Source organism: Lygodium microphyllum, chromosome 24 (genome assembly GCF_053477565.2).
Source record: "Lygodium microphyllum isolate KBCC chromosome 24, Lygodium_microphyllum_v1.1.10, whole genome shotgun sequence".
Lineage (NCBI taxonomy): Eukaryota > Viridiplantae > Streptophyta > Polypodiopsida > Schizaeales > Lygodiaceae > Lygodium > Lygodium microphyllum.
Window position 1 is genome coordinate 44,854,578 of NC_141158.1, and position 11,398 is coordinate 44,865,975.

Sequence of the window (11,398 nt, forward strand, 5' to 3'; positions counted from 1 at the left end):
GATAGACAAGATCAAGGAAGTGGTAAGCATCCAAAGAGAGATGGAAAAGCCACAAACTTGAATAAAATGGATGGGTCTCATAGCACGTGGTACCTTGGTAGGGTCCAGAAGATGAGAAAAAAAGTAGGAGGTAGATATGTGGATTGTAAACGAGGCTTTGATTTGATAGATCAACCTCAAGGCATAGAAGTTCAGCTTGGTTGGTACCAGAGGGTGAAAGGATCACATATTGTCACATATGACTTAACAAACTTGAACATGATTTCCATAGAGTCGGTGATCGCATTGGCAAATCTAACATACAATCCATCAAATGAAAGATATCAACTAGATGAGAATGATTATAAGTTGTTTAATGACTTTCTCAAGTGTATTGAGTAATCACGTGGGTGCTCAAAGTAAGTGATTTCAATTTGGAACAAGCTTTGTATTTTCTTTCTAAATAATCTTGTTACACTTTTTATAGTCCTTTTTCTTGTAGGAAATGGATCTTCACGCTAGCACCTCACAAGGCTAGGACATACTTTTGCAAACTGAAGTATTGCTACCAAAGGGTTTTTTGAGAGCTCTTCGAACTAGTCGTAAGGTACTAGGTTGACTGAAGTATGTTTTTGTTGCTAAAGTATTAAAGTGATGTATTGGGATTACATCATGGCCAAACTATATTGTATATAGTGTTTGTATTGTCTGGTCTTCTTTTGATTTTATTTATGCTACATACTTTGTAGATGTTATTGATGAGTGCTTGACACAAGAGATTTGATTTTGTCTTGCTTTCAGAACAGTTTTGTCGCATTTTGATCTTTTGGGATTCTCCAACAACATTATGCATGGAGATAAATAGTGATGAAATTAATGGGAGAAAATATACTTATGTTCGCTTCTTTTATATAGTTCATATATAGATCTTCCTATACTATCGAGTCCAAATGTAAGAAATATACTTTGGACATGTGGATCTTGGATATTTTCGCATATAGCTTTATGTCATAATGCTATTGTAAAATGTTGTAACATCCTTTTTGCAAAGTAGAGAAAGGATTCTTGCACATATTTTAAAGTCTCAAGTTTTCTAAAGTTAGAATATGAAAATTTAGAATTATTGTATGACTAGTTAGCATGTGGTGTCAATTCTTGTGTTGGTTTTTATGTTAAAATGTCCTACCATCAAGACCAAGAGCTTGGGAGATGATGAAATCTTCCATTTATTTTCTAGTGATGCAATGAGACCTTGGGTGCATAGGAACATTTTTGAAAAGAAGAATCAAAGAAAACTCAAAAAAACATGATTTCAACATGGCGAATGCAATGCCATCTACATATGTTATGAAGTTGTATCTATTGGGAGGAGAGGGAGGAGGTTATATATTGAATATTATGGGTTTATGAATTATATAGATAAATCCTTGTGTGAATGGGGGTGTGGGATTTAAAATATTTTAATTTTAATCCTTGATAAGGGATGTATGGGGGGGGAAAGGAACTATCTAGCTATGTGAGATGGAGGCAAGGATTTGAGATGAATCAAATCATACTTTGCATGTAAATAGTAAGATTATCCCTTTGGCTTGCTAGCTAAGTTGGATGAGATGAGTATGAGGAGAATTGATAGCTTAATGGTGATTTGGGATCCTTGCATGAATGTAGCATTTTGTTGCCATGTGAAGGACTTCTATGGCAAAAAACAATGATCAAATATGTAGAAATGCATCATTTTATTGATAGCGAGGTATGCTTATAGGCCACCATCATGATGTGATGCATTTCTATCCTCCTTTCTTGATCATTAGACTAGACCTCCTTTCTTTCATATCTATTAAGTTTCTTATGAAACCTTTGAAAAAGTAGATATTTTTGGGCCCTCTTACATGGGCAGGTATACTAGAGATGGGGTCTTCAACCACATGGAAGAACTACAAGTATGGATTGGAGGTTACAATCACAAGCATTTATTGGGGCTATCTTGAAAATTCATATGGATTCTTTATGTTTTAGTTTATCACTTGTTTCTATAGAGAAGGTCGAGATGACGCTATGCCTAAAGTTGGAAAATCCGTTGGTTTCTAGAGACCCTTTCATAAAGGTGAGGCTCTCAATCATCACAAAATTCTTTAAAATCTCGTCCCGAGCCATGGTCTTGGTCTTGAAAGGAAAATCTACGTTTTATGTTGTGTAACTAGATCCATGGGTCTAGAAAATCCATGTAATGGGTGTTTCTTATATGGGATGTATTCACCTTTTCAAATATAGAAACTTTTACTCACATGAGAACCCCTCCAAATCTCCCTAGAGGTGTAATTGATATCATTTCTTGTCTTGAGCTAGTCTAAAATATGTCCCTTGCATATTTTATTGTATCTACTACTCAAGGTCATTACCTTGTATCTTATATTGGCTCTTGCACCTATGATTTAGGCCATGATTATCTATGGTTGTTGTGCATGGTTCCCAAAGAGGAGTTTCCCCTCTAGTAGATGGCTCTTGTATAGGGTTGCAAAAGTATACAAGATTGCGCACTCTAGTGTTTATGTGTGTATCAATGGAAAAATAAGGAAATTGTAATGAGGATCTCCTGATCCTTTGTGCAAATTTTTGCGTTTCTATTATATTATGAGCTTTGGTTTTTGGGGGTTTTTGTTTCCTTATGTGGGTGGGTAGCTATAAATGTTTAGTTGTTCATCTCTATCAACTTCTAACAACATTTAAAATATTATGATGTTTGGATATTCAACTCCGATTATCATGAAAAAACTCAATGTAAAGTAGTGTGACATTGTGTTTTTATTTGAATTCTATAGAAGGGGTTATAAAAATGAACCTCATCTCAAAATTTAGATTTACAAAAGGAATATAAATATTGCCTTCAAAATTCACAAAAGGGGTATATAAAATGGTGCAAATTTTTTAAAAAGGGGTTTTAAAAATACCATTTGAACACACGTTATATAGAGGGTTAACCCAAGGTGGACTCTCCGGGTTTTGAATGACCTTAGTATCTTTGGCACAACACTCCTACACTTGCATCATCTTCAATTATACTTCAGCAAATGTCGAGAACTGTCTAAATTTTAACCTCATGAAGTGTGTTTTTGCTCTTTAAAAGGTGGTGTTTTGTTAGGCCATGTCATTTCATGAGATGGGACTATTGTCAACCCGTATAAGGTAGTCGCCAATGTGTAAGCCACAATTCTAGATTTCACATCCAATGTGTTACAATTTCTTGGGTAAGCTCATTGGCATGGATGGCATCTATGCCTCCTAGCACATTTAGCCATTCCCTTGAATTATTTGGCCCACATTCTTAAAACGACCTTCAAAGTGAATAAGGCAACGGATCTAGCATTCTAACATCTTCATTTGTTACTTTCAAAGGCCCAATTTTGATCCCAATGGATTGTACCAAACTATCCCATGTATTTGTGGATGCATCAGATTTGCAATCGATAGTATGATCATGTGGCAAGATCTTAATGGATGGTTCCTACCCATCTTTTATGCCAGCATGTGACTCTCCTCTACTAAGGAAAACTATTATGTTACTAGATGATAATGCTTTGGAATGATCTATTTAGTTAAGAAGTTCGAGCATTATTTTCTTGGTCATTCATTTTTTTCATGTGGATCATTCTACCCTAGTTTACCTAGTCAAGTAGCAGAATCTTGTGCGACACTTGGCTAGATGGATACTATTGCTCTAGGAAATTGACTTTAAAGTGGTGCATAGACTAGGAGCTCAGTATGTCATTGTAGATTTCCTATTTCAACTAGATTCTATAGAATTTTCTTCTAAATTCGATGATGATTTTCTAGACACTCAACTCTTATCCTTAGTAGTTGATAGTCTAGAACCTAATCCACTTAACCCACCCTAGACTTGGTATGAGGAAATGCTAGTCTTCTTGGATACAAGTCTTTGACCACCCTTTAATATATCAATCCAAATGAATGCCTCTTTGTAGCTAGCATTTCAAATATGTCTTGGGCTAACTTTTCCATTGAACCGTGTTGAGAGTACTACAACACATGGTTCTCCCCATGGAGAAAGATGTTGTGTTGGAAAAAACTCATCAAGGAATTGCAATAGGTCACTTTACAGCTAGCGTCACTATTAGGAAAATACAATAAGTAGGACTATGGTGGCTTACCATGCATGATGATGTTTGCAAGTTGATCTGATAGTGTAATACTTGTGAGGGGCTCAATCTACCCCTTCCCTAGGATTGATTGTCACTTTATTTGATCTTGTCATTGGAAACCTTTGAGAAATGAGGAGTGGATTTTGTGGGTCCCATCAAACCAATGACACCTTATACTAGAAATAGATATATCATCACTACAATGAATTAGTGCACTAAGTGGGTAGAAGATTGTGAACTTCTGAATAATTAAGCCCACACAATGACTAACTACTTATTTAGGGATATTTTCACCCGATATGGCTGCCTGGTGGAACTAGTAAGTGATCATGGTACCCACTTTATTAATAAGGTATTTAAGCATATGATTATCTCCTTTATGGTCATTCATTAGAAATCCTCTTCATACTACCCACAAGCAAATGTCTTGGTTAAATTGACCAACAAGACCCTATACAAAGTCCTTACCAAGATAAAGCAGCAACACAAAAGAGACTGCACACATAGCTCCCAATAGTATTATGGACTTAGCGCACATCCTTTAAGGTGGCAACATGTCTTACTCCTTACAAGCTTGCTTTTGTCCATCATGCCACTAGATGAAGATTAGATTTAGAGTTTTTAGCTATTGTTAGGAGTCTGCTTTTGGGAAAAATACCAAATAGCTCACCTCTCCGAGAAGCAACTCTTTGAGTGAGGACAAGCAGTACTAGTGTTCAAGACTTGGACTGGGCAAGATTTCCCAAACTAAATATGCGATGTAGCGACGTTGTTAGAGCATGTAGGATTGAAGGTCTACCACAACGGTAAGAGATAGAAGGATATAGGGAGGTTGAGAGATGGAGCAAGATGAAAGAAAGAGAATTTAGAATTTGGAAGATTTAATGGAGATAGATAGAGGTAAGTATGAGTGACTTCATTCCATATAGTTCAACAAAATAATCAATTTGCAATACATTTGATAGATTTGATAGGTATGCCCAAGACAAAGGCACATGCACACACTTGGAACGATAGCCCAACACAAACTAAGACTATGGCTTAGTATACAAAATAATACATGAATAATATCTATTGAACATAATCCAAAAGCTATAGGTAAAACCTCAAAATCTCATGCATACATCAATCTTTTGATGGAAGATAATTGATGGCATCACTGCACACAAGACATATGAATAGGAATGCATAAATCCCTATAAATACCCTCTATGGGCCTTTAGAAGCAATTTAGTCCTATAAATATAGTTTTATTACATTAGTAAAACATGTATATATGTAACCACAAATATAAGAAAAATTCTATCTATTTTTGTCTATACTATGTCTACCAAAGGTAGAGATCAAGAATTAAGAGGTAGAACTCAAGAGAAGCCTTGTTTGAGCATCAAATCTCCATTTCTAGCTTGCTGCCTTGTTCTTGAATGTTATTCATAGCCCAAGATACTCCACATGAAGAGCATAAACCCATCAAAACTCCTCTTTAATGTTCAAGGAAGGTTCCCTTGATGTTTGAAACAAGAATGAAGTAAGAGATTGCCTCAAAGACCCTGTAAGAGATGAAGATCTTCCACGATAGCTTGCTACACTCTCTTTCCCTATTTTTTCCTATTCAAAATAGGGGATTTTATTTTTGCGGGCTTTCATTTTCGTTCTTTTCTAATCAATCTCTTTTTTTTGAGCTTTTTCGTGCAACATATCCATTCTGTATATAAATAGTCTTACTTAAGGAGTACGACACGTTGCATTTACATGAACACACATCAAGAAAACAAAACCAACGGAAAACTAGTAAAATATATTCGTGTCAAATAGTCGCAAGGTACACTCTTCCTAAAAACAAATCAAAGATCCCAATGCATGTAATCTCTTAGACAAAATCGGGCATAGTCACATGACGAAGTGTATAATAAACATATATATAAAAGTAGTAACAAAATGAAATGTCTAGAGTCTCTAAAAAAAAAAACACACTCTCTCTCAGCATGGTACCGGTCCACACACTATGGTGGACAAACACTCCCCATAGAGCACATCATCTATTTCTAGACACATGCAATGTCTCATCTCCTCTGCACTGGCCCGCGCCAAACCACCACACCCCGCAAACACATCCAAAACATAGTTGTAGTGTTTCATAAATGTAGCTAGTAACCACCTAACCATATCACCAATTACATATCACCAATCAAGATACAGAATCTTTGCGGCCATGCAAGTAGAAACAATGAAAATACCATACAAGGTAACCTGAGAGCAAAAACATGCAATACTACTTACCGAAAGAAAAGATGAGACCTCTCTGCTCCGCCTTTGACAATGACACCATCAACGTCCATGGGAAAGACACAGTCATCCATCATGTAGCTACGATACGCTGGAAACAATCTCTCTGAAATCTTCTCCCCAGCCTCTCTGTCATTGCAAGGCACAACATGACCAGCACGATGCTAAAGACACACAGTAAGATCAAGTACCTATTCACGAGTGGAAATAGAATAAGTGATCCATGTTTTTATTTAAAGCATGTAACACAAACTTTATTTAGAACATACAACCGTACATTCAACATATCCAACTTTGTTATCTTACCGCCTCTCTAGTAACGGGATGTCGATAAGCCTTGGAGTCACACATGAGTGTCCAAGTGCGGTGAAGCACAAACCCCACTCTTGCCGCATCCGTAATAAACTCACCTATATGCTCTTCTAAGCACATAGTGAGTAAGAATCCCTGGTCAGCCAAATACTCGCGAGCAAGGTCCATACAACCCATAACTAGACCCTTTGAGAACATGTTCCACTTGGGAATAGTCATGCCCTCTACAAACAGCATTGGCATTATGATATATGAGAAGTGAGTTTGATGTAAACCTTGTGTGATAGAAAGCATAACTTACCCAATGGGATGGGACCTAGAGCATCCACAAGCAAGCTCGTAGGAAAATCCGCAAATATCAATCGAGCCACCTCTTGACATGGAACTCCATCTTTGCTATAAAGATGCATCTTTTGTGTTGCAAAAAACTAGTTGATGCTATACACAAAACAACATAGTCATTAATGCAAAGTAAACGATGATGCAATGCTATATGCAACATGTAAATTGATGTTCTTGCAATATGTAGTTGTCATGTCTACCTATCAAGGGCAAATCTATCAATTTGGGTCACATCCACTAATAGAGCATCAACATATGTTTGATACTGGAACCCTGCAACAATTATTTCAAAGTAATTTATTTTTAATAATCATACACGAATTTCAAGTTAATATAAGACTTCTCACCTACTAAATGGGTCATAGGTCGCCTCTCCCAATTCTCTCGACCAAGAGATGAATCTGCAACAAAGGAGGTGGTGGGCGCCATAGAGGACTCTGGCACATTTTTTCTCCCTGGATTACCTTGAGTACCCTGGGTGGCACCTTTGGTAGCCTTGGTTGCTTGCTCCTCTACAGTGGTGGGTGCGGTAAGCGGTTCATGAGTATCAACTCCCTCCTTGAATGTTACATAGTATCATTCACCCTTAGACTCCCATGCATGAGCACAAAAACTATTGCTACAAAAGCGACGAGATGTTTACATAGATTGAAGTACTTACTCTCATGCAGATCTTTCTCTTGCTTAGGGATAACCCCCACAAGGTAATCCAGCTACCAAGGGCAAACACTTGCCTCCCATGCCGTCAATTTTCTCTCACGTAATGATGGAGAATACATAGTGTTCTCGTCACGAACATCAATCCACTCTCTTGTGAATTGCGGAGCTGCATCCAGCCTCTTCTCTTCTACACATTGTAGTATCCACCTGCAACATTCTTGCCAATTACGCAAGCAAATGCATGCAATCTAATATGAAAATCAGACACACAATCTAATATGAAAATGCATGCTAACCTATAAATCACACGTTTGGCTGAAAACGTAAGCTCTGGCATCTTCTCTGCAACATCTGAAGATTTCACTCCATCCAAGAGGTGTACAAAAGCCTACACAAGTTTCACAAGCGCTTAACATTAGCACATATACATTTTAAGAAAGAACTTAAGAAAGCAATATGAATGCACTGCATTGAGTCAACTTGCATGACATGATTCTTCATGTTAAGCTTAAAGAACTCCTCAAATGAATCTGGTAGCTATGGACCTTCTACTTGTATCCTATCAATCTGAAGTAGTGCCTCCGAATGCAAGTGAGCCCAATATGTCTCTTTCTTCATGTAAACCCGAAAGAGCTTATAATCACCAAAATGCGGGTATTGGGGGTCTTTTGCCTTTGTGAGACTCATAAGATGCAACAATATTTTTTTCATGTGATGCACAACAATATACGCAAATAGAAAGCATTGAAGAAAAAAGCATCACATACACACACCTTGCGTTATATATACAAATTACCTTTCCGCAGGGATTTTTGAGCTTGTGAGACAATACAGCTTGTCTCTTGTGATCTTGAGCATGCTTGCATCATCCCACTTTAGCCCAAATAACAACTTAAAGAACTCATCACCATTTTGGGGATTAGCAATGGATAGGTATTTGTAACCCCTATCCTTAAGGCGCTCCTCTTCCACCCTTGTAGCCTTCTCCAAACGTTTCTTCCTCTCTACCTCATCTAGACCAATAGCCTCAAGCTTAGCAGTTTCTTTTGAGATGAAGACATGAAATTCATCCTATCATTCCAAAAAAAAAAAACTAAATTAGAGATAGAAAAGCACATCTCATACAAGTGAGCCATAGAAAGAAAATCACCTTCCATACAAGCTGAGATATTAAACCGCAAGGAGAGTTATACCATGGAGCAACACCATGATAATACCTTGCCTCTATACTCATCTCAACCTCAGCCCACTTCCTCATGGCCGGACTCAATCTATCTAGAATGGAGTCTTTGTTTGCAATACCAAACTTTTGAAACATATACACCTCATTCGCAATATTTGGAGTAACATGAGCTCTGGCAATACTATTGAAAACAAACAAAAGCATAATATGAGAATGTAAGTGTAACATATTACAAAGAGGAGCATAGTTAAAGGAAGAAGACTTACGCGTTCATGGTGTCTAGTGCGAGTAGTAGCTCTGCTTCCTTTGCCTTTGGCACCTCAATGAATTGGCACCGTACACTAACATGGTAGTGAGCACAGTCGGAGTACTCTGTAATTGAAAACCAACAAACATAAGAATGGGATATGAACATTCAATACTTGCATGTATAGTGGACAACTTACTTTCTTTGATGCGTTTCCACCACAATTTAAGCCTGTGGTTTCCATCCCAAACCAATAACTTTTTACCCTTAAAGTCTTGCCACTCTCTTCCAAGAGCCCTCTCAAAATCCTCATTTCTTTGACGCCATATTGGACCCCATTCATCTAGATTGCTGGCTGTCACAGACATGGTCTCCGCTCTCAGACCTTCAACTGACACAAGGAAGTGTCCCATAGTCTCAAGATAACCAGTGGAATCAAAGCAAGGAATCAACCACTGGGCATCATCCGTAGCAAATCTGACTGCCTCATGAGCCACTAATCTGCAAAGAGGCACAAGAGGAGGCAGCGTCCTCTTTTTTATATAAAATTGACTCAGCACATCCTTCATCAGACCTAGAGAGACTTGCTTGCCTAAGTTCCTTGAGTGCTTCTTTTCTTTTTCATCATCATTCTCCCCTTGATCACCATCACCACTCACCTCTTCTTTGTCATCTAGACTATCATGCTGCACATTAGTCTCTGTAGGAGTAGATATTAATAAGTAACAATAAAAAAAAGTAGCATTAAACCAATCATATTTAATACATAACACTGAACAAAGCGTCATATGTAAATGAAATGGACACATAAGTGACTACCTGTGTGCTCCGCAACCCCGTCAATTGTATTGGAGTCCCCATCCACTTGTGCTTCGTCATCAATGTAGACACATATTTTTGGACCACATTCTTTCTTTGTTGAAGGAGTGTCCACTGATCTCAAACGCGATGATGCTTCTTGCTCTAAGATCCGCCCAGGAACACATCCTGAACGTAGCTTCATACAGACTTCACGGCTACTATGAGGTGACACACATTTCTTTCTCTTTCTAAGCACTCTTTTAGGTGCCATAACTTTCTCTACACACTTACAAATAGATACACAATCAACCTCTTTAAGATTAACAACACAATCAATCTCTTTAAGATTAGCAACACAATCAATCTCTTTAAGGTCACGGGACGAAGCCACACGCTTGTGCATAAGCCCACGGATCGTCCGCGCGGACGCAGACGATTGGGGGGTTCAATCTCTTACCTCCTTCTCACGAAGCATATGGGACGAAGCCACACACTTGTAGCCATGGGACGAAGCATAAGCCCACCCAAAGGTTGCGCGGACGCGACCATAAGCTTCAATCTCTTACCTTGGAGGCCCGTCGAACGGCATACGGGATGGCATACGGGGCGATTGGGGGGATTCAAGGTGTTACCTTGGAGGCCCACATGACGGCGCATAACCAAATGACGGGATGGCATACGGGACGGTTGGCACAGGGCATCAGCCCACCCATCGTCTGCGTGGACGCGGATGATTGGGGGGCTTCAAGGTGTTACCTTGGAGGCCCACACGACGGCGCATAACCAAATGACGGGACGGCATACGGGACGGTTGCCATGGGGCATAAGCCCACCCATCGTCCACGTGGACGCGGACGATTGGGGGGCTTCAAGGTGTTACCTTGGAGGCCCACACGATGGCGCATAACCAAATGACGAAGCGTAGGCCACATGACGAAGCGTAGCCCACTTGATGGCGCATAACCAAATGACAAAGCTTAAGCTAATGACGAAGTGTAGCCCACACGAAGCGTGACCAAATGATGAAGCTTAAGCAAATGACGAAGCTTAAGCCCACCCATCGTCCGCGTGGACGCGGACGATTGGGGGGCTCAAGGTGTTACCTGGGAGGCCGCGGACGAAGCCACGGACCGTCGTATGAAGCCAAGGTGTTACGAACGAAGCCGTTGACGAAGCCACAGACCGTCGCGAGAGCTGCAGGAGCTGCCGCACGAGGAGTTGTAGGAACTGCCGCACGAGGAGTTGGCACCGTCGCACGAGTTGGCACCCTTGCATGAGGAGTTGGCACCGTCGCACAAGGAGTTGGGGAAAGAGTTGGCACCGTCGCGCAGGGGTTGGGGCAGGAGTTGGCACCGTCACGCAGGAGTTGGGGCAGGAGCTGTAGGAGCTGCCGCACTAGGAGTTGTAGGAGCTGTAGGAGCTGCCGCACGA

The 11,398-nt window shown here is 39.6% G+C and overlaps 1 protein-coding gene across 1 annotated transcript; it reads right to left on the minus strand.

Annotated features, from left to right (window-relative positions):
- Positions 1 to 6,412: 6,412 nt before the first annotated feature.
- On the minus strand, positions 6,413 to 10,169 carry LOC148015026 (uncharacterized). Its single transcript, XM_087665159.1, has 3 exons — positions 10,002 to 10,169; positions 9,425 to 9,864; positions 6,413 to 6,551 (listed from the first exon to the last, which is right to left on the minus strand). The coding sequence occupies exons 1-3, from the start codon at positions 10,167 to 10,169 to the stop codon at positions 6,413 to 6,415; spliced, it is 747 nt and encodes a 248-aa protein (XP_087521285.1).
- Positions 10,170 to 11,398: the final 1,229 nt, after the last annotated feature.

Bases quoted from the DNA above. Each gene is read 5' to 3' on its own strand.
- LOC148015026 (XM_087665159.1), bottom strand. From the start codon at position 10,169: ATGAAGCTACGTTCAGGATGTGTTCCTGGGCGGATCTTAGAGCAAGAA. The intron at 9,865-10,001 runs GTTGCGGAGCAC...ACTCCTACAGAG, and splicing joins ACTCCAATACAATTGACGGG to ACTAATGTGCAGCATGATAG. The intron at 6,552-9,424 runs GTTATTGGTTTG...TTGCAATGACAG, and splicing joins CAAGACTTTAAGGGTAAAAA to AGAGGCTGGGGAGAAGATTT.